This window comes from Ascidia mentula, chromosome 9, assembly GCF_947561715.1.
Source record: "Ascidia mentula chromosome 9, kaAscMent1.1, whole genome shotgun sequence".
NCBI classification, from domain to species: domain Eukaryota; kingdom Metazoa; phylum Chordata; class Ascidiacea; order Phlebobranchia; family Ascidiidae; genus Ascidia; species Ascidia mentula.
In genome coordinates, this window is record NC_138574.1 from 13231961 (window position 1) to 13253298 (window position 21338).

At 41.2% G+C, this 21338-nt stretch overlaps 2 protein-coding genes across 2 annotated transcripts in view; both read left to right on the top strand.

Moving 5' to 3' along the window:
- LOC145914633 (uncharacterized) overlaps positions 1–11962 on the top strand; it is a 34011-nt gene extending 22049 nt beyond the window's left edge. The window contains exons 13-41 of the mRNA XM_083002452.1: positions 769–795; positions 1389–1487; positions 1869–1943; positions 2151–2186; positions 2352–2519; positions 2812–2874; positions 3682–3723; positions 3884–3974; positions 4821–4939; positions 5083–5136; positions 5272–5334; positions 5400–5435; positions 5897–5977; positions 6327–6368; positions 6441–6575; positions 6749–6817; positions 7091–7135; positions 7357–7419; positions 7551–7581; positions 7771–7804; positions 7865–7895; positions 8153–8233; positions 8438–8525; positions 8590–8654; positions 8822–8941; positions 9176–9435; positions 9739–9823; positions 10084–10190; positions 10445–11962. Coding sequence (XP_082858578.1) covers positions 769–795; positions 1389–1487; positions 1869–1943; positions 2151–2186; positions 2352–2519; positions 2812–2874; positions 3682–3723; positions 3884–3974; positions 4821–4939; positions 5083–5136; positions 5272–5334; positions 5400–5435; positions 5897–5977; positions 6327–6368; positions 6441–6575; positions 6749–6817; positions 7091–7135; positions 7357–7419; positions 7551–7581; positions 7771–7804; positions 7865–7895; positions 8153–8233; positions 8438–8525; positions 8590–8654; positions 8822–8941; positions 9176–9435; positions 9739–9823; positions 10084–10190; positions 10445–10664 — 2430 coding nt within the window. The 3' untranslated portion in view covers positions 10665–11962. The remainder of the gene's footprint in view (positions 1–768; positions 796–1388; positions 1488–1868; positions 1944–2150; positions 2187–2351; positions 2520–2811; positions 2875–3681; positions 3724–3883; positions 3975–4820; positions 4940–5082; positions 5137–5271; positions 5335–5399; positions 5436–5896; positions 5978–6326; positions 6369–6440; positions 6576–6748; positions 6818–7090; positions 7136–7356; positions 7420–7550; positions 7582–7770; positions 7805–7864; positions 7896–8152; positions 8234–8437; positions 8526–8589; positions 8655–8821; positions 8942–9175; positions 9436–9738; positions 9824–10083; positions 10191–10444) is intronic.
- Positions 11963–13122: 1160 nt separating this feature from the next.
- On the top strand, positions 13123–15631 carry LOC145913809 (calcium channel flower homolog). The gene is made up of 5 exons (XM_083001571.1): positions 13123–13260; positions 13527–13602; positions 13990–14115; positions 14212–14319; positions 14551–15631. The coding sequence occupies exons 1-5, from the start codon at positions 13155–13157 to the stop codon at positions 14630–14632; spliced, it is 498 nt and encodes a 165-aa protein (XP_082857697.1). The 5' UTR covers positions 13123–13154; the 3' UTR covers positions 14633–15631.
- Positions 15632–21338: the final 5707 nt, after the last annotated feature.

The following is a 21338-nucleotide window of genomic DNA, read 5'->3' on the forward strand; positions in this document are numbered from 1 at the left end:
AAACTTTATGTTTGTCGTGAGTCGCGTGTTTGCCCTCCGTAAATTACGTTGCCAGGCCGGTCGAGATTTTTACCGAAATAGTCGCCCGCCATTGTATGCACTTTCCGACGGAGGTAAAAATAAACGCCGCCTCCGCCTTCTAAGCATGCCGAGCATTCCACAAACGGGTTTGACACCGAAAAGTTCGCGGTATCCTCTGATCACAATTAGGGTAGCGGAGAACACCAGTTTTAAGGAAACCACAAGAGTGTATGGTTAATTACGGACCCACTAATAAGCTCATACATATCATCCGCTTTTAAAACATTGTTGTGCGCTGGGCTGTAACCAGTAGTGCATAAATATTACCTTTGCAAAACACTTTGTTTTGATTACTGTGCAGAAATAGCAACGACTAAATTAGGGTGTAAACAATCCTACTTTTCTGTTCAAAGAATTCTCTTAACTATCATCGATATCGTCTCTTTGTAAGTATAGACCGTTTCATTTTCAAGTGTGTCCGGTATTTTGTTTGCTGTGCGCTTGCTTAATTTGACGTGATCCGGAACAAACTAACGAACCCTTGCCCCTCCAGTCAGTTACAGTGCGACGCAAATCCTGTTATGCCTTGACTTAAACCATTTAACTCGTAAACAAACCGGAAACGGCGGTGCCCAGGTCATCCTGGAGTCGAATATCGCGTTACCTGTAGAGCCGTAAAAGCACTTCTTTAATCGTTTCGTCGGTAGCTTTCTGCTTGAATTTAACGATTCTGTTTCTGTTTTTCAGGGTGCGGCTGGACCCCCAGGCCCCAAGGTAAGTTCCATGTGATGTATTTCAACTTTTCCGTTAACTATTTACAATCACAATCTTTCAAAACTTATTCGATGACCCTTTCATAAAAGCTAAAATAGTCGTCGATATGACCCAGAGCCATGGCACGTAATTTCATCGCGATTTGAAGCCATCACTTAAAGGATTTAACTTTAGCCTGCGCTATCGAAATCGTGATATTCGCACATTTCTGCCAAAATGCCTCGTGCGGAGAAAGGCACGTGCGACTTTTAAGGTCACTTCAAGGTGACTCGCGTGACTTTAGCTTCGCATGTCGGGATGTGCTTACGCCCACGATATCAAAGAATTTTTTCGGACATTAAGTTCTTATCGGCAAGTACCCACTTTGTTATATGGTGTTTGTCTGCTTCAAGCGAAAGCAGCACTTTACAGCATAAAGCTACTGAACTTAAGTCGCCTGTTAGTGGTTATGCGACATTAAGTTTGTAATTGTATTCTGCTCGGTAACTGTGCACTTACATCATTACATGATACTTTGCATATTCCTTACGTAATTTTAAGAAAAAAATTGGTTTTCGTCTGAGGCTAAACCTATTCGCGTTTGTTCTTTGAAGGGTGAAATGGGTATGAAGGGAGAACCAGGTGAAGACGGAGAAGATGGTGAAGACGGTGAAGATGGTGAGGATGGTGAGGATGGAGAAGATGGAACAAAGGTATTCAACTTTTGTTGAAATAACTCACAACCTACATTCACTATCAACATTACCCCTATACGTTTTTTTTTGTCCTGGACTGTCATACTGTTTGCTAAATCGCCATAGTTTTGTACCCACATGTTAACCAGTTCCTTAAGTCTTTAAATGCTACGGTAAATGATACCTTAGTGACGTTGAATGATTAATGGCTGCGGTAGATAAACAAAAAAACAACCTTAAGCAGATATCTAACAAGTAGTGGTGTAACCAGCAGTTATTGACGATGTAAAGTCAGATAGCCGACGAAACGTCAATAATAAATGTAATAAAAATTTGCTACAAAATCCCTTTAAATCTTATTGATATCAAACTTTTATTTAATCCACGATTTTTTCTCAGGGTGACCGAGGTTTACCAGGAAAGGGCTTTCAAGGACCTCCCGGCCCACCAGGGGCCCCTGGCCAAGTTGTACGAGTAAGTTTCACTTACTTGCTATGGGTTTACCAAACAGAACGCTCATAAACATGTGTAGTTCATAACAAAAACTGTAAATTGTGCCGTTTTTTTCGTGTGACTTAGTTGCTTTTAAGTTCAAATGTCACTCTAAGCTTTTAGTATGACTCACAAGTCTGCGGCTTAAACCCAATTAAGACGTCTGACGGGGCCTTGTGTTTTTTGCAGACCGAATTTTCCGACATGGAAGGCTCTGGCATGGAGGTGTGTTTTTAACTTATACAATACTTTGCCTGTTTTTCGTAGGTGAACTTTAAGTCGGTTGTTTTGTGTGGTATCGTGTTACCGTCGGCGGGTGCCTGGACGGCTAATTTGGCAAAACTAGCTTTTAAGCAAATGCATTATCCGTTTTTGTTGTTGCGTATACAGGGACTACCAGGACCACCAGGACCCGCAGGGGCAGCAGGGCCAGCCGGCCCAGAAGGACCCGCCGGACCAGAGGGACCCGCAGGACCCCCTGGACCATCTGGTGATCAAGGTCTTGCTGGCAATGATGGTGTCGGAATTCAAGGCGAAAAGGGCGAGAGAGGAGATACTGTGAGTACGGATTAGGGCGACTGTCGGCAAAACACGTCTGCGTTGGAATTTGTGTTTTCCACTTGAGCTAAGACAGACCTGTGAAAGTCACCACCCACTTAGATGGTCGACTAAAGCATTCGTATGAGAACCGTGTGACAGCTAAGGGCACAGACTGTACTAGGATAAATATTTATAAGCAAGCATCATTTTTTTTTCTAATCCATGACCGCATTTCTATTCAAAGATTTTCTGTTTGTTAAAACTTGGATCAAATTTAAACACATAACCTAATTACTGTGTCATATTTTAGGGCCCCGCAGGACCCATTGGCCCCCAGGGACCATCTGGGTTTGATGGAATGGACGGAACCGAGGTAAGTTTGATACAATCCCAGTGGGATGTAGCGCGATACCACCTTGACTTTTAAAACTATGCATTAGTAGTTTATTACGTGCCAACAACCGAGGCCCTTGATTTAGAAATATCCCTTTCTTCCATTCTACTCTCCATTCACCTTTAACAGTTAGATGTACTATTACGACGTCTTCGTGGTCGAATGTCTAAAGGAATAACCCGTTTGTCGCCAACACCTTTTCAACATCCATACCGTCGAGTCATTGGCGTTCACGGACACTCGGTACTCTCCTTTCCTTTTTACCCTAACTCTCTCTTTACGTCTTGCCTTCTTCCTTTTCGATTCTTCTCAGCCTCTCTCGGGTAACCTGGCTTTCCGCAACGACCTTGGTTTTGAAGGAAAGAGTTCGCTCAGTTCAAACTATCTTGGAAGGAAGGAGGTTTTTCTCCCATCAGGTAACGGTCTTGGTGGCAAGGGCAGCACCCAGGGATTCATGAGCCGGAACCACTTCTCAACAAAGCTGGTATTTCATCTCCTTTTCTTCATGTTTTCTTCGACTTTCAGCTTCTTTTGATTAAATTTTCCACCTACTTAGTAATAACTTTTTTGCGTAACATGATTACAACCTACATGAATTCCTCGCAGCAGGAAAATGAGTGAGCTAATGCTTACCTGTAAAATATCACTATCTACCTTCTTCAGTCAGAACAATAATTTGTGGCTCAGCTTGATGCACAAAAAGTATTAAAGAGTTGCGTGGTTTCAAAGTTTAAGATGTCTGTACAGAATGATAAATGTTTTTGCAACTTTTTCCATTTGTTTCAGGGTTCCATGGGACCACCTGGACCACCTGGAATCGGTAATAAGGTAGGTTTGTCACCATTTGGATGTTTAACAAAAACGACTCTATCGATCTACTTTTCCACTTTAATAAGATAATGTATTTCCAATAATGTAACACGGAAGGCTTCAATACTTTCTTGTATAACCATAACTTATGCCTAATGCGACATTTTCAACTCTATAGGGTGAACCTGGAGAGGATGGTATCCCTGGCAAAGCTGGCCCACCAGGGCCCCCAGGCGTCTGCGAAGCAGCTAAAACGAAAATGCCAACAGGTTTGTGACATATTCTGACTCGATGTTTACCTCTCACAACTACACATAGTTTCAATTTTTGTTTAATGGTCGCTTGTTTTGCTACAAGGCTTTATTTGTTTCTGCAGTTATTTCGAATTGGACTCCACTCAGAATTGCTATACTATTTAAATTATTCCTGCGTAATTATATTTTAGCATTGACTGTTCAAAAATAGCCACCTGGAGCTCTTAAATACAAAAATAGTATTCACTTATTATCACTATTTTGACTTGGACTCCATTAGAATCGATATATACTATATTTAAATTATCCATCATCCTGCTCCTATTTCAGCATTTACGGTATAAAAATAACCACCTAGAGCTCTCAAAAACAAAAATCGTATTCACTTTAAAGCTCTGGACTTCAGAGTTGGTATATTCTTAGATTATTCCCTGGCGTTTGTCGATTAAAAATAGCCCTAGAGAGCTTTGCAAAATATAGAAAAATGGTATAATTCATCAGAAGGTGATATAATTCACCATGTCTGGCTGATGGTTAGCCTGATATGACATCGCTTCAGGCGAACGTGTCTTGCAGGCGCGAATCGCTTGTGGTTTTTCGTGGAAGATTTGAGATCTCCCGCTTCCAGTTTCCTCGTTTTGCTCTCGGCCAAACCCACAGCAATGTTAATTGGTCGAATGTTTGGCGTGTTTTTCGTCACCACGTATATTTTAACTTCGGCTATGTTTGAGGAAGTTGGCTTGTTTGTGTGTAATGAATACGCTTTTTTGAAATACAACCTGTTACTTTTTCCGACCTATTTATGCCGTTCGCGGTGGCCAACATATATATGCGAAAATATAACGATGTATTCTTGTGCAGATGACGAGGAATTGTACGCTGGTAGTGGTGAGGCACCAGTACAAAATGAAAAGGTTCTTTCACGTTCTGCAGTCGGCACACCTGGCCCAAGGGGTGAAGCAGGCCCAGTCGGTCCACACGTAAGTGTAAAATATTGGAAGAATCTGTTTAAAATGTCTTTTTTTGTAAAAAAACGTTACATATATCAGAACTTTTTGATTCTTTATTGATTCAAGAATTATATTCGTAAAATATTAACGATTTGCCTTTGGAAACACTTTAGGGCCCTGCTGGACCCGTAGGACCACCTGGACCGAGAGGAAACGACGGCACTTCGGTACGTTTAATGTGACAAACTGTACTTATCCGTGTCTTTTCTTGACTTTCTATCATTTCTTGTTAGTTAAACAACTTATCGTTGACAAATGCATTACTTGAACCATCGATTTTATGCTGCCTCTTTTGCGTGTAGGGTCACCAAGGTGTACAAGGTCGTCAAGGTGAACGTGGACCAGCAGGAATTCAAGGACCAGCGGTAGGCAATAAAAATTCTTTGTGAAATTTCATACAGGTTTTCACCGTTTCCGTTTATTTCTGTAGGGCTCAGACGGCAAACCAGGACCTGCGGGACCAGAGGTAATGCATTTATCAAATACTTAATTTGAATAGAACCAAAGTGTAGCATACGTTGCAATACACCACTGACATGCAGTGTCACATTGCATTTGGGACCACCCACAAATTCAAGAGTCGCATTACATTGTTAAGTACATGCCTCAGGCCGGCTCTTGTTTTGGGCCGAAACCACACGAGTTTTTGATCTATTTTCTTTGTTCGAGTCATCCACACACTTAAGCAAGAGTTCCATGAAATATTAATGGACCACATTCTCTCTTAAAGCGCCGACTATAACTGGAATTTTAATGTCCAGTCCATTAAGATTAAGTCGTGTATTATAACATGCTCAAGATGTGGCGTAAGGGCAATGTTATGTCTACATACCCATACTTTCCCTTTTAGCAATAAAGTCATTGCTTAGGTCGCACACTGGGGATTTCTCTATCTCCAACTTACCAACTATATGTTATTTACTGTAGGGAGCACGAGGAATTGATGGAATCAATGGACAACCGGGAGCACCTGGTGAGCCAGGAGCAGATGGATCACCCGGCCCACAAGTGAGTTTCACATTTGCTACAAGATGAGTAACAAAAATACAGTCAAACTAGCCTTGCAGCAGGAACGTACCTCACTGTGTCTCAAATTATTATTACTATTAAATAGAGCCAATAATGTTTTTTATAGTGAGCTGCAAACACTATAAAAAACATTTACGAAGTAATAAACCTGATCAGTGTATCTATGTTGTGACTTCCAACTAAACAGCCAAGCAAGACTTATGGTCCTTGTGTAATGTTTCTTAACACAGCAATTTGCAATAAGCGGACATTCTGAAAACCCCAAAATAGCCGTTGATAATTGTCTAATTATCTGAATCAGAGGTAACTAATAACTTTTCTGTTGCAGGGTCCAGAAGGACCAGCAGGACCAGCTGGCGTCGGTAGCAAGGTATGTGTTTCAAAGTTCTTAATTTTAACTTTTCCACTACGTAAAGATTATTAATCACTTGCTTTTATTCAGGGTGAAAAGGGAGATTCTGGTATTGGCATCGAAGGTCCACAAGGCCCCGAAGGTCCCCAAGGTCCACCTGGACCGCCAGGGCCACCGGGCGTAGGAGGTACAGGTGATGTCGAAAGACTCCAAGCGTCAGATAAGGTTTGTGGATATGAGTATCGTATGTAGCTCCTTTAATTTCCAATTTGTTTTTATTAAAACAATAATTTAATCTGGTGACTCAAATTTGCAGACACCTGGTTTTTGGTGTTGATTCCATTTCAGTATCCTGGCTGCTTTGCATTTACCAGATTTAATTTGTGTTGTTCTTTCAGGGTCAAAAGGGTGAACCTGGTTCTATTATCAATCCAGATGGCAGTATTATGTCTGCGGAAGGAATGCAGGTACAAATATTACCAATAACCATATGGCGTTTGTGTTGTGTCAGAAATTGTTCAGTGAACTATAGGAAATTGTAAAACATTTATTAATTTTATTTAACGTGGGCGCGTGACTGGATAGCCTGTTTGGTTTTTCCGGTAATTTGATTTTGTAATTTGAGATGGCGCGAAAGAAAATTATTTGATAAAAATACAAAAATATACATATATACGAACACGTATTACAAAGTAAACGTAGCTAAGACAGTTTCGCGTGACGCTGAAATTTACTTCCAGGGCGAACAAGGAATGAAAGGTGACATGGGAATGCCTGGACGTCGGGTAAGTAAAGGCCATGTGCCGCTATATACAATTTGATCATGATATATTGTGGCGTAAAGTGTGAAAAATCCCTAATGTTGAATTGCTCGCGAGGTTTTTGTTGCGTTGAAAGAGTTTCTGACAAAACAAAGAAAAAGTAAATAAACTTGGATTTGACGAATCGTCTCCGCTCGCTTGAATGTCAATAGCGGGTTTTTAATGCTCACGTTTTGTGTGCGCAGGGGCCCGCTGGCAAAAACGGAGTGCCAGGATCTCAAGGTCTGCAAGGCCCGCCTGGCCCACCGGTATGTCACTGAAGTTTGATTTATATGTTGTAAAACTTCATTTGGAAAATAGTGTAATGGTACAAAATCTGTTTTGGTTGTTTTGTCTGTGGCGTTTTGGATTTATTGTAACGATTTTTATTTGCGTGCAGGGTGCAGGTGCTTCCGGCGGACTTTTCTCAGGTAAACTTGAATTTTTTTGTTCGTGTTTTCCAGCGCCGTTTCAAGCCAAATACATAAAATGTTTTTTCATGTTACGTCATGACAATATTCTAATATCTATCAAGAAATAACATTTCGAATCTAATATGTTATTGCAGCAACCAATAATATTTTGTTTCATATTTCTTAACCTGTTTCTTTTTATTGCAGGATCAAAGGCAAGTACCAACTCATTCACAATCATGCATCAACTTTGTTCATGAATTCGTTGTACAAAACATTTGCTCTGCTATGATTTTCATAGTAGCTCTGTCTTTTCCATTCCCACCCAATTCGTTACTATTCGGCTAGAAATAAAAATCCACTTACTTTTTCCCGAAACTTGACGATAAATAAATAGAAATAACAAATATTTAAATAGAAATAATAAATGTAAATAAAAATAATAAATGTAAATAAAAATAATAAATTTTAAATAGAAATAATAAATTTTGAATAAAACATAATAAATTTAAATCAAAAAATAATAAATTTTCAATAAAACATAATAAATTTGAATCAAAAATAATAAATTTTACACTTCTATTTTCAGGGTGAAATGGGTGCTCCTGGACCACGTGGTCACCGCGGGGCTGGCGGAACGCCTGGAGCCAACGGTGTGCCTGGAAGTCAAGTACGTGTATTGTATTAAATATCGTGTGTCATCTAGCTTGTTATAAGATTGTCATAAAAAAGCTGTTTTATGTATTTGTAATATTTGTTTCCTCCCAAAATGAGACTTGTTATGGATGTCGTATTTCCTTTGTTTTATATTTGTTTGTTAGATATGTAAAAAAGTCGTTTGATTTTTTTATTTTAAACCTGTGTTGGTTTACAGGGACCACCTGGGCCTCCTGGGCCACAAGGCCACCCAGGGCCTGCTGGAAAAGACGGCAAAAACGGTCATTCCGGCCAGAGATCTGTCGGTAAGTGTCTTGGGTTCTTAAATATTTAGCAAATTGTTTAAATTTAACCCTACTATCTATGTAGATGGTGATGCGCCTGTGATGATGTCCACATACCCAGACGAACGATATTTGGTGCAAGCATTCAACGTGAGTAACTTTGTTTGTATTTGTCAGCATCAATATTGAGTAATCAGGTTCAAATGTTTTTATGTAGCAATTCTTACCCACACACTAGCAATGACTTAATCATTTATCCTCCCCACTTTCAAAGCTGAAACTATATCCGTATTATTAACTGTTGCCATTGCTTGCAGTCGGTGCCATCCGGAACATTTTCGTTTATTGAAAATCGTGAAGAGGTTTACGTCAAAACGTCCGTTGGGTGGCGCAAGGTCATGTTGGGCGATCCGCTAGATGTCCCAGTTTCCAGACCTGTAAGTTTTCTTACAAAAACGTAATATTGCTGTGATTTAACCGTGAAGTACAATGTAAACAAACTAGTGCCCACACTTAAATCTTGGTCATATAATAATTGTTTGATGATGTGTTTGTACAACTTGTGCAACGTCAAGAAAGCTTTCATAAAATCATTATTACAACGACTTCGTATCAAGTCAATAAGTAGTTAGTTAGCTACAGTGTTTAACACCTTTATCTACCCTTTGTAGAGACCAATCTCAACCAGAGCACCACCACCGCCAACTACTACCACACCACCACCAACTACTACTACCACACCACAAACCACCACCGCAGAAGCACCTCTTATCCGCACACCAGATGCGCCTCCAGTGCAGCCAGTGTCGTCGCGACAGCTCCATATGATTGCACTCAACTTCCCCATGCGTGGTAACATGCATGGTATTGTGGGAGCCGATCGCTTGTGTTTCAACCAGGCCAAAGAGGCCGGCCTCGCTGGCACATACAGGTGAGCGTTTTTATTTTCTCGTTGGTTGCGTAAGTTGCGAAAATTGGGCATGGATTATAGAATGGGCGGTAAGGCGATAAATACTGCTGGTAGTGGGGAACATTGAGGTTTGGATTGTAACCGGCAGCCTAGGGAAAATTTCTGAATTCGCCCCTGAAATTAGATGACATCAGTTTTGTAGCCTAATATTGTAGGGTTTGTCAGTTCTCTATTGTTTATCTCATTCGAAAGTAACGTTCATTCAACCAGACATTTTAAATTTTTATATTTAATCTATAACAAATACCACACTTTCTTCTTCAGAGCGTTCCTGTCTTCTGTTGATCAGAACATTAGGACGATTGTGAGGAGAGCTGATAGGAATGACATCCCTGTTGTCAACTCGCGGGTAAACAATCTGTTGCTTTTTTAAACAAGTCAGTTATCATTTGTAAACTTTCCGTTGTGCTGAAAGTTAGCTAAAAATCCAACGGCTGTTGCGTCCCAAATAGTTATCAGAAACTTAACTTTAGTAAATTTATTCACTTATTTAAGAAATATCACCGAGAATGCGAAAACACAATGTTTAATTTTTTTTATGTAAATTCAATCGTTTCGGTGACAATTTTCTTTTACTTTCAACCCTAACGTCACGTTGAACTTTTGTAGGGCGAGATGCTTTTCCCGTCGTGGAATTCTATCTTTGAAGGTTCCAGAATAGACGCCTCTAAGATTTACTCTTTTGAGGACCGGCAAGTTATGTATGATGCAAGATGGTAAGTTCTCAAATGAGGTTACTTGGGGCCAGAAAATACTGCATTTTATCAATAAACACAGTTGGAAAATTAACTTGTTTTATTATTTGTTCACTTTTTGGACGAAAATTTAAGGAGAATCTGTTTCTGATAGCGTTACAATGTGAACAAACATAAGCGTAGAAAAGTTTGAGACACGTCAAATTTATGTTATCTAGCACTTAGTTTAATTCCCGCAATTGTTTTTTCAAATCGTTTTGTGTTTTTTTGTGCAGGCCGCTCAAGATGGTATGGCATGGATCACAGGAGAATGGCGAGTTGAACCAAATGCACTACTGCGCTTCTTGGTATATCGACTTCCCCGCAGTAACCGGAGCAGCCTCCCCTCTCGAAATTGGCAGCTTGCTGGCACAGCATCCGTACAACTGCGAGTCAAGCTTCGTGTTGCTCTGCGTCGAAAACAGTAGTTGGAGGCTTGGTTACCGCAAGAGATGAACAGGAAACAAACCAGCAACCGGCCCTGCGTCATACATCAGTTGAAAGAACACTTTGAAGGACACTACACGAGGTCCAACTTCTTTAAAAAATTTTCTTGTTTTCTTTATTTTCCTGGGACATCGGAAGGTGCCAATAATCCGGCATCCACTCACACATACACGCTTAAGACTCCTCTTGATTTTTTATTGTTTTACCGCCTCTGCCCTAGTGCTTTTTACCGGTTGGCGTTGCCTCGTTTTTTCCATTGTAGTTTTGCTTTTTAAACCTTGGACGCATCCTATCCGCTGGGTACGTTCCATATTAACGCTCAGTTTCTGTTGCCAAAAATGCGTTTTCGCGCGTCTTTTAGCTTTCACAACGCTTCAATACATTTGGGAACATCGCACTTTTTTTTTCTCTGTACATTTGAGCATTACCAAATATTTGTCTTTTTTTACTAAAAACTTTAGCAAAACAATTCTCGCACCTATATTTTACCCCTCAGTATCATCGTTACACCACCAAGCAATGTTTCAAGCTTTCGAGAAAAATAAATTCTCGTGTTTAATTTATCGTCTTTTAACTCTCGCTTCTGTATGTGCTTAGGCTGAATTTCGCCCCGCATCTTTTATGACGAACGAGCGCGCGGTGTCGCTATAGCGCACTGCTTTTTATTAACCTTCAGTATTACGAAAGTTTTGTGTTACCTGTCAGCGCGCGAGCGTTCTGTGATGGCGTTGGTCGACAAGTTGCATGACCTGAACAGAAAAACCACAAGCAAAAAAATGTTAAAATAATGACGTAAATCTCTGCGCCAAATTCGTGAAAATATCGTAGCTCTTTTATTTATCTGACGTTTGTCGCCTTTGCGTCGCTTGTCGCGCGTCGCGTGTATCCACCGATGTTGCGTTGAATTTTACAGCATATCCCATTTGTTTTGTTGTATTTAGCAAAGTTTTTCGGCCCATGGCAATTCGGAAGAGTGCCATAATGTTGTTGTTAGTATTGTATTGAGCAAAAGCCTAATCCATTTGTTTTTCGGCTTGCTTGTCGCTCTGTTGTGCAAATACCAGCTTCAACTGTGCGAAGATGAATGGAATTCTAACACTCCCTGCCTTGAAACTTACTCATTCTCGATGCGTTTCCCTTCAGTGTCTCAAAGTTATTGCTCAAGAAATTTCATCACTCCACAAACAGTCCTCAATAACCATTACATTCACATATTCTGCGCTGTTAATAATAATGCTTGCGCCGCCCCGTTGTTCTAGTGTCCGTGATTATCTGAATCCCGAGTACACGATAAATGTTGGTTTCATGAAAAACACTTTGTTGATGCTTGTAAGAAAAATTATGAGAAAGCAGTTAGCACAGTTCATACCTATATACAGTAGTGAGATTCATTCGGTTCGCACTGGTTCTTGGAATTTAATGACATACGCGCACCGTATGTAGGCTATAGGTATATGTTTCACCTCGAGCAATGTATTCCAGCGGCTTCTATGTCAGGCTGGTTAAAGAACCGAAGGTAAGGTATGCTAATGTATTTCAATCCCACCACTATACCAATATACCGTGTAATATTCACTTTGTAGTACTGTTTGATAGACACACAGTTTATAGTTATTGCATAATTTTGTTTTCCCTTATTTTTACGACAACAAAATAGCAAAACAAATTTACTGCAAATTTTTGGTTTCAATACTGTAGATGAAAATGAGCAACTTACCTCTGTTGTTGTAGATTACAATCGGCAATTCGTAAATAAAACTTTCAAAAGTGTCTTTTTAGCAATCAAACCAAGGAATTTAACCAACTTGCTTCTTAACATCCTACTTGTTATTTTGCCAGTAATTATTAATTAGGGGAATGGGAAACACAATTACTTTTTGTTAAATTAGTATTTAAAGCAAAATACCAGATACGAGGAACACGCGTTTGGATCTGTCGAAAATTGTACATAATTTACAATGCTAGCGTCTGTTTACATCTAAAATTCTACATCTACTGTTTTGCGTTTTAATGCGCATCTCGGTAGTCACTCCCCAATAAAAAATAATTACGCTTGTAGCCAATCGTTATGATCTTTGTGGTATCAGCTGATCGTTCATCGATTGTTGCGTCACAAGTGCTTTGATTGTTCAGAGAAAGGTTTCTTGTAATTTTTACGAGCGTTACGACATTATCACGTGTCCACAGAAATTCAGTTTAAAATCGATATTAGTGTTAACTATTTTTGACTAGTACTGTGCTTTTGTGAATAACTAGCTGTAAATTTTAACAAACTTTTGATCACAAATTACATCAGGCTAATTTAGTCCCAGGCTAATTTATTGATTTGGCATTGTTGTGCATAATGGCTACAGTGCACCAAACTATAGAATAAGTATGAACTGAAACCTTTCAAAACATATGTCAGTGGTGTAAATCAATAAATGTGACAGGTATTTAATCAAGCCTTTGTCGATTTCATAGTGAGCGAAGAAAACCTGATACATTTTTATAATCAAAATGGCGAGTGTCAATGGCGACGTTGAACAGCAGAAAAACAAAGGAGATGAAGCAACCTGGTGGTGCAAGTTGATGGCACGGGCGATCGGGGTTGTTGCCGCCATAGGTAGGTTTCTGAAACAATCTGATTCAAATTATAGAGATATATACAAAATATACATCGACAAAAAAAAACAGTTGAAGTATTGTATGGATTTTGTCGCAACTAAGGCACCTTGAATTGTAATCTGACATTAACCACATCCAAAAAAAGAAGAACTACTGTACTGACAAATCTACTGTTTTTGAGAACATTTATATCACCTACTATTTTTTGTAAAACTATTTGCACTAATCTAACATTGTTTGCTAATTTTGTGCATAAATTTTCAGTTGTCGGGATTACAGGAATCATCACTCTGTTCAGTATTTTACATCCCATCTGTATTTTGTCTGGCTGTCTCATGCTGTAAGTATAACAGTGTCATAATGGTCACTACTGGATTTTGCACTATGAGAAGAACTAAGTTATTTAATCATTTTCACCCCTGTGCCACATTCACAACACCGGTGTTGTTAAACTAAACACAGGGTCCGACCAGTATCATCATACCTCCATTTCTCCAACTAAAAGTAATCGTAATTGGCCTGATGCTCTTTTACAACAAGGTGTATGAAAATGCTATAATATAGGTATACAATCTAACAACTATACACGATTATTCGACTGAATTTGGTTGTGCACATCGCTAATAAGCAAGTATTCCTGGCACACATGCACCCAAACTACCGATACACCATGCTGGTATTTATTATGTTTATGTTATCCCTATTGACCTGCATAGTTTTTGTTTAGTGGAATTTTCTGCATCCTTATATTACTGGAAGCACCGATTTGTTGTTCCTTCTTTGATGCCACCAAACCAATCTCAAATTGGCTGACAGGAAGGGCCTACTGGCAAAAAGGCTTGCTTTATATTGTGTAAGTTCCAAACACTTAAAAATTGTATAGTGCGAACATATGTTAATGAATAAAATGTAAACATTTCATTAAATGTGTATTTCTTGTTCATTATAGAATCTCAATCATCCCAGTAGCAGTTTGTCCTGGCGTTACAACATTTATTGGATGTATAGCACCTTTCGCTACTGGTGTCATCTATGGTCTCATGTCTCTTGGCAAAAAGTAAGTACAGTTCTATTTAAAAATATAGGTGCCTATTTTGTATCAAACAAAATAAAGAATAATGAATTAATTAAGTTATTTGTGTTTTTTAGTTGCAGAAAACATAACAAATTTTTCTAAAAGTATGAAAAACATATTCTTGTGAAATAACATAAGGATTCATGTTTAACGACAGGTTGAAAGACAAATGCAGTTAATGATTTTTTGCATGTATGTCTGTTAATTTTCCAGAGCGGATCGTGGTGAAATGATGTCAAATGCCAGGGGTGGGGCAACACCCCAGTTTGAACGCTTCGAAAATGAAACGGGTTAATCATGTATAAGCAAGAACAATGCCACGTGTTTTGGTGCTATGTCGCAACGTGTGTGTACTTTAGTTTTTTGTGCAATTTTCCAGCTTTGTGTGTACAATACATGTGTGTGTAACCATTGAAATGTATTTTTGTCATTGGGTACTTCTTGTTGTGTAAATGCTTGTACGTTGTAGATGCCATTTTTCATTAGTTTTCCCATCCAAGCTTTTTGGTGCAGCATTGACAGTACTTTGCTTTTCTTATCAATGTATACATAGCAACTTATTTTGCAATCAATGCCAATGTCAACAAATTTAAATTTATAAATGTTGTAGTTTGCGCTGCACACTGGTTTGACCTATCAGGTCTTATCAGTGCATCTGGTCCTGTTGGCAGACTAGATTGTAGTTTCGAAATTATGTATAAAGGGTAGTTGGAAGCATTATTTTCTGCACTTACTCCATACCTGTGTCACCATCCATTAAAATGATGTTTTGCTTGATGTCATTACACATTTAAGTAAATATTTCTCTGCTGCCATGGGGTACATGGTGAGTATGTGGAGCTAAATTTCGTTTTTACAGTCATGGTTTTCGTTAATTATAAAAACCTCTTTACTTCTGACCTGTATTGTGTGTGGGTTTGTGAGCAATGTTGCTTTTAAATTATTTCTTGTATATTTTTCTCCTGTGTTTGTATACAAAAGTAGTGTTTGCACAAATGCAAAGTTCACCAAATCAATTCAGCAACCGTTTGACTTCTTCATCTTTACAAAATTCAATGCGACCAGAATTACATCGTAAAACGTATAAAACGATCCTCTCCACCGAACGGATTTTCATTTATTAATTGTAATTCCAATATCCTGTTGGCTTAATGCACATTTTGATAATTTTGTTGAAATAATACATTTTGTTGTGGTAAGAATGCTGTACATAACAAAACTACAAGAAATTGTGTGGAAAACTATTTGTGGTTTGATCGCTTTGTTGATCGTATTAAATTTATATATGTTTGCAGTGGTAACCTACTTAGGGAATTTAAACTTAGGTGAGACTTCGCAAGATAAGTTATCACGAATAATTTTTAGAAATACCATTTGTCCAAGCCGCAATCCACAATCCGAAAGAAACGGATAGGGGTGTTTTTTTGAAAATCGACCGAAAATTTCTTGTTTCAAAATCAGGTTTTCAAAATATTCCGGTGAATTCGGCCTCAAACCGGATATTTTCGTTTCGGCCAAAATCCGAAAAAACGGAAAGGGGTTAGCCTTGGTGTTTTTTCGAAAATCGACCGAAAATTTCTTGTCTCCAAATCCGGTTTAAACCGGTTTGCAGGTTCGGGAGGCTGCTGAAACCGGCCCCAACCGGTTTGAAACCGGAATATTCCGGTGAATTCGGCCTCAAACCGGATATTTTCGTTTCGGCCAAAATCCGAAAAAACGGAAAGGGGTTAGCCTTGGTGTTTTTTCGAACATCGACCGAAAATTTCTTGTCTCCAAATCCGGTTTAAACCGGTTTGCAGGTTCGGGAGGCTGCTGAAACCGGCCCCAACCGGTTTGAAACCGGAATATTCCGGTGAATTCGGCCTCAAACCGGATATTTTCGTTTCGGCCAAAATCCGAAAATACGGAAAGGGGTTAGCCTTGGTGTTTTTTCGAACATCGACCGAAAATTTCTTGTCTCCAAATCCGGTTTAAACCGGTTTGCAGGTTCGGGAGGCTGCTGAAACCGGCCCCAACCGGTTTGAAACCGGAATATTCCGGTGAATTCGGCCTCAAACCGGATATTTTCGTTTCGGCCAAAATCCGAAAAAACGGAAAGGGGTTAGCCTTGGTGTTTTTTCGAAAATCGACCGAAAATTTCTTGTCTCCAAATCCGGTTTAAACCGGTTTGCAGGTTCGGGAGGCTGCTGAAACCGGCCCCAACCGGTTTGAAACCGGAATATTCCGGTGAATTCGGCCTCAAACCGGATATTTTCGTTTCGGCCAAAATCCGAAAAAAACGGAAAGGGGTTAGCCTTGGTGTTTTTTCGAAAATCGACCGAAAATTTCTTGTCTCCAAATCCGGTTTAAACCGGTTTGCAGGTTCGGGAGGCTGCTGAAACCGGCCCCAACCGGTTTGAAACCGGAATATTCCGGTGAATTCGGCCTCAAACCGGATATTTTCGTTTCGGCCAAAATCCGAAAAAACGGAAAGGGGTTAGCCTTGGTGTTTTTTCGAAAATCGACCGAAAATTTCTTGTCTCCAAATCCGGTTTAAACCGGTTTGCAGGTTCGGGAGGCTGCTGAAACCGGCCCCAACCGGTTTGAAACCGGAATATTCCGGTGAATTCGGCCTCAAACCGGATATTTTCGTTTCGGCCAAAATCCGAAAAAACGGAAAGGGGTTAGCCTTGGTGTTTTTTCGAAAATCGACCGAAAATTTCTTGTCTCCAAATCCGGTTTAAACCGGTTTGCAGGTTCGGGAGGCTGCTGAAACCGGCCCCAACCGGTTTGAAACCGGAATATTCCGGTGAATTCGGCCTCAAACCGGATATTTTCGTTTCGGCCAAAATCCGAAAAAACGGAAAGGGGTTAGCCTTGGTGTTTTTTCGAAAATCGACCGAAAATTTCTTGTCTCCAAATCCGGTTTAAACCGGTTTGCAGGTTCGGGAGGCTGCTGAAACCGGCCCCAACCGGTTTGAAACCGGAATATTCCGGTGAATTCGGCCTCAAACCGGATATTTTCGTTTCGGCCAAAATCCGAAAAAACGGAAAGGGGTTAGCCTTGGTGTTTTTTCGAAAATCGACCGAAAATTTCTTGTCTCCAAATCCGGTTTAAACCGGTTTGCAGGTTCGGGAGGCTGCTGAAACCGGCCCCAACCGGTTTGAAACCGGAATATTCCGGTGAATTCGGCCTCAAACCGGATATTTTCGTTTCGGCCAAAATCCGAAAAAACGGAAAGGGGTTAGCCTTGGTGTTTTTTCGAAAATCGACCGAAAATTTCTTGTCTCCAAATCCGGTTTAAACCGGTTTGCAGGTTCGGGAGGCTGCTGAAACCGGCCCCAACCGGTTTGAAACCGGAATATTCCGGTGAATTCGGCCTCAAACCGGATATTTTCGTTTCGGCCAAAATCCGAAAAAACGGAAAGGGGTTAGCCTTGGTGTTTTTTCGAAAATCGACCGAAAATTTCTTGTCTCCAAATCCGGTTTAAACCGGTTTGCAGGTTCGGGAGGCTGCTGAAACCGGCCCCAACCGGTTTGAAACCGGAATATTCCGGTGAATTCGGCCTCAAACCGGATATTTTCGTTTCGGCCAAAATCCGAAAATACGGAAAGGGGTTAGCCTTGGTGTTTTTTCGAACATCGACCGAAAATTTCTTGTCTCCAAATCCGGTTTAAACCGGTTTGCAGGTTCGGGAGGCTGCTGAAACCGGCCCCAACCGGTTTGAAACCGGAATATTCCGGTGAATTCGGCCTCAAACCGGATATTTTCGTTTCGGCCAAAATCCGAAAAAACGGAAAGGGGTTAGCCTTGGTGTTTTTTCGAAAATCGACCGAAAATTTCTTGTCTCCAAATCCGGTTTAAACCGGTTTGCAGGTTCGGGAGGCTGCTGAAACCGGCCCCAACCGGTTTGAAACCGGAATATTCCGGTGAATTCGGCCTCAAACCGGATATTTTCGTTTCGGCCAAAATCCGAAAAAACGGAAAGGGGTTAGCCTTGGTGTTTTTTCGAAAATCGACCGAAAATTTCTTGTCTCCAAATCCGGTTTAAACCGGTTTGCAGGTTCGGGAGGCTGCTGAAACCGGCCCCAACCGGTTTGAAACCGGAATATTCCGGTGAATTCGGCCTCAAACCGGATATTTTCGTTTCGGCCAAAATCCGAAAAAACGGAAAGGGGTTAGCCTTGGTGTTTTTTCGAAAATCGACCGAAAATTTCTTGTCTCCAAATCCGGTTTAAACCGGTTTGCAGGTTCGGGAGGCTGCTGAAACCGGCCCCAACCGGTTTGAAACCGGAATATTCCGGTGAATTCGGCCTCAAACCGGATATTTTCGTTTCGGCCAAAATCCGAAAAAACGGAAAGGGGTTAGCCTTGGTGTTTTTTCGAACATCGACCGAAAATTTCTTGTCTCCAAATCCGGTTTAAACCGGTTTGCAGGTTCGGGAGGCTGCTGAAACCGGCCCCAACCGGTTTGAAACCGGAATATTCCGGTGAATTCGGCCTCAAACCGGATATTTTCGTTTCGGCCAAAATCCGAAAATACGGAAAGGGGTTAGCCTTGGTGTTTTTTCGAACATCGACCGAAAATTTCTTGTCTCCAAATCCGGTTTAAACCGGTTTGCAGGTTCGGGAGGCTGCTGAAACCGGCCCCAACCGGTTTGAAACCGGAATATTCCGGTGAATTCGGCCTCAAACCGGATATTTTCGTTTCGGCCAAAATCCGAAAAAACGGAAAGGGGTTAGCCTTGGTGTTTTTTCGAAAATCGACCGAAAATTTCTTGTCTCCAAATCCGGTTTAAACCGGTTTGCAGGTTCGGGAGGCTGCTGAAACCGGCCCCAACCGGTTTGAAACCGGAATATTCCGGTGAATTCGGCCTCAAACCGGATATTTTCGTTTCGGCCAAAATCCGAAAAAACGGAAAGGGGTTACCCTTGGTGTTTTTTCGAAAATCGACCGAAAATTTCTTGTCTCCAAATCCGGTTTAAACCGGTTTGCAGGTTCGGGAGGCTGCTGAAACCGGCCCCAACCGGTTTGAAACCGGAATATTCCGGTGAATTCGGCCTCAAACCGGATATTTTCGTTTCGGCCAAAATCCGAAAAAACGGAAAGGGGTTAGCCTTGGTGTTTTTTCGAAAATCGACCGAAAATTTCTTGTCTCCAAATCCGGTTTAAACCGGTTTGCAGGTTCGGGAGGCTGCTGAAACCGGCCCCAACCGGTTTGAAACCGGAATATTCCGGTGAATTCGGCCTCAAACCGGATATTTTCGTTTCGGCCAAAATCCGAAAAAACGGAAAGGGGTTAGCCTTGGTGTTTTTTCGAAAATCGACCGAAAATTTCTTGTCTCCAAATCCGGTTTAAACCGGTTTGCAGGTTCGGGAGGCTGCTGAAACCGGCCCCAACCGGTTTGAAACCGGAATATTCCGGTGAATTCGGCCTCAAACCGGATATTTTCGTTTCGGCCAAAATCCGAAAATACGGAAAGGGGTTAGCCTTGGTGTTTTTTCGAACATCGACCGAAAATTTCTTGTCTCCAAATCCGGTTTAAACCGGTTTGCAGGTTCGGGAGGCTGCTGAAACCGGCCCCAACCGGTTTGAAACCGGAATATTCCGGTGAATTCGGCCTCAAACCGGATATTTTCGTTTCGGCCAAAATCCGAAAAAACGGAAAGGGGTTAGCCTTGGTGTTTTTTCGAAAATCGACCGAAAATTTCTTGTCTCCAAATCCGGTTTAAACCGGTTTGCAGGTTCGGGAGGCTGCTGAAACCGGCCCCAACCGGTTTGAAACCGGAATATTCCGGTGAATTCGGCCTCAAACCGGATATTTTCGTTTCGGCCAAAATCCGAAAAAACGGAAAGGGGTTAGCCTTGGTGTTTTTTCGAAAATCGACCGAAAATTTCTTGTCTCCAAATCCGGTTTAAACCGGTTTGCAGGTTCGGGAGGCTGCTGAAACCGGCCCCAACCGGTTTGAAACCGGAATATTCCGGTGAATTCGGCCTCAAACCGGATATTTTCGTTTCGGCCAAAATCCGAAAAAACGGAAAGGGGTTAGCCTTGGTGTTTTTTCGAACATCGACCGAAAATTTCTTGTCTCCAAATCCGGTTTAAACCGGTTTGCAGGTTCAGGAGGCTGCTGAAACCGGCCCCAACCGGTTTGAAACCGGAATATTCCGGTGAATTCGGCCTCAAACCGGATATTTTCGTTTCGGCCAAAATCCGAAAATACGGAAAGGGGTTAGCCTTGGTGTTTTTTCGAACATCGACCGAAAATTTCTTGTCTCCAAATCCGGTTTAAACCGGTTTGCAGGTTCGGGAGGCTGCTGAAACCGGCCCCAACCGGTTTGAAACCGGAATATTCCGGTGAATTCGTCCTCAAACCGGATATTTTCGTTTCGGCCAAAATCCGAAAAAACGGAAAGGGGTTAGCCTTGGTGTTTTTTCGAAAATCGACCGAAAATTTCTTGTCTCCAAATCCGGTTTAAACCGGTTTGCAGGTTCGGGAGGCTGCTGAAACCGGCCCCAACCGGTTTGAAACCGGAATATTCCGGTGAATTCGGCCTCAAACCGGATATTTTCGTTTCGGCCAAAATCCGAAAAAACGGAAAGGGGTTAGCCTTGGTGTTTTTTCGAAAATCGACCGAAAATTTCTTGTCTCCAAATCCGGTTTAAACCGGTTTGCAGGTTCGGGAGGCTGCTGAAACCGGCCCCAACCGGTTTGAAACCGGAATATTCCGGTGAATTCGGCCTCAAACCGGATATTTTCGTTTCGGCCAAAATCCGAAAAAACGGAAAGGGGTTAGCCTTGGTGTTTTTTCGAAAATCGACCGAAAATTTCTTGTCTCCAAATCCGGTTTAAACCGGTTTGCAGGTTCGGGAGGCTGCTGAAACCGGCCCCAACCGGTTTGAAACCGGAATATTCCGGTGAATTCGGCCTCAAACCGGATATTTTCGTTTCGGCCAAAATCCGAAAAAACGGAAAGGGGTTAGCCTTGGTGTTTTTTCGAAAATCGACCAAAAATT

Coding starts and splice junctions, on each gene's coding strand:
- LOC145913809 (XM_083001571.1), top strand. CDS start 13,155: ATGGCGAGTGTCAATGGCGACGTTGAACAGCAGAAAAACAAAGGAGAT. Junction 14,116..14,211: donor AAAGGCTTGCTTTATATTGT/GTAAGTTCCAAA, acceptor TGTTCATTATAG/AATCTCAATCATCCCAGTAG. Junction 14,320..14,550: donor CTCATGTCTCTTGGCAAAAA/GTAAGTACAGTT, acceptor TTAATTTTCCAG/AGCGGATCGTGGTGAAATGA.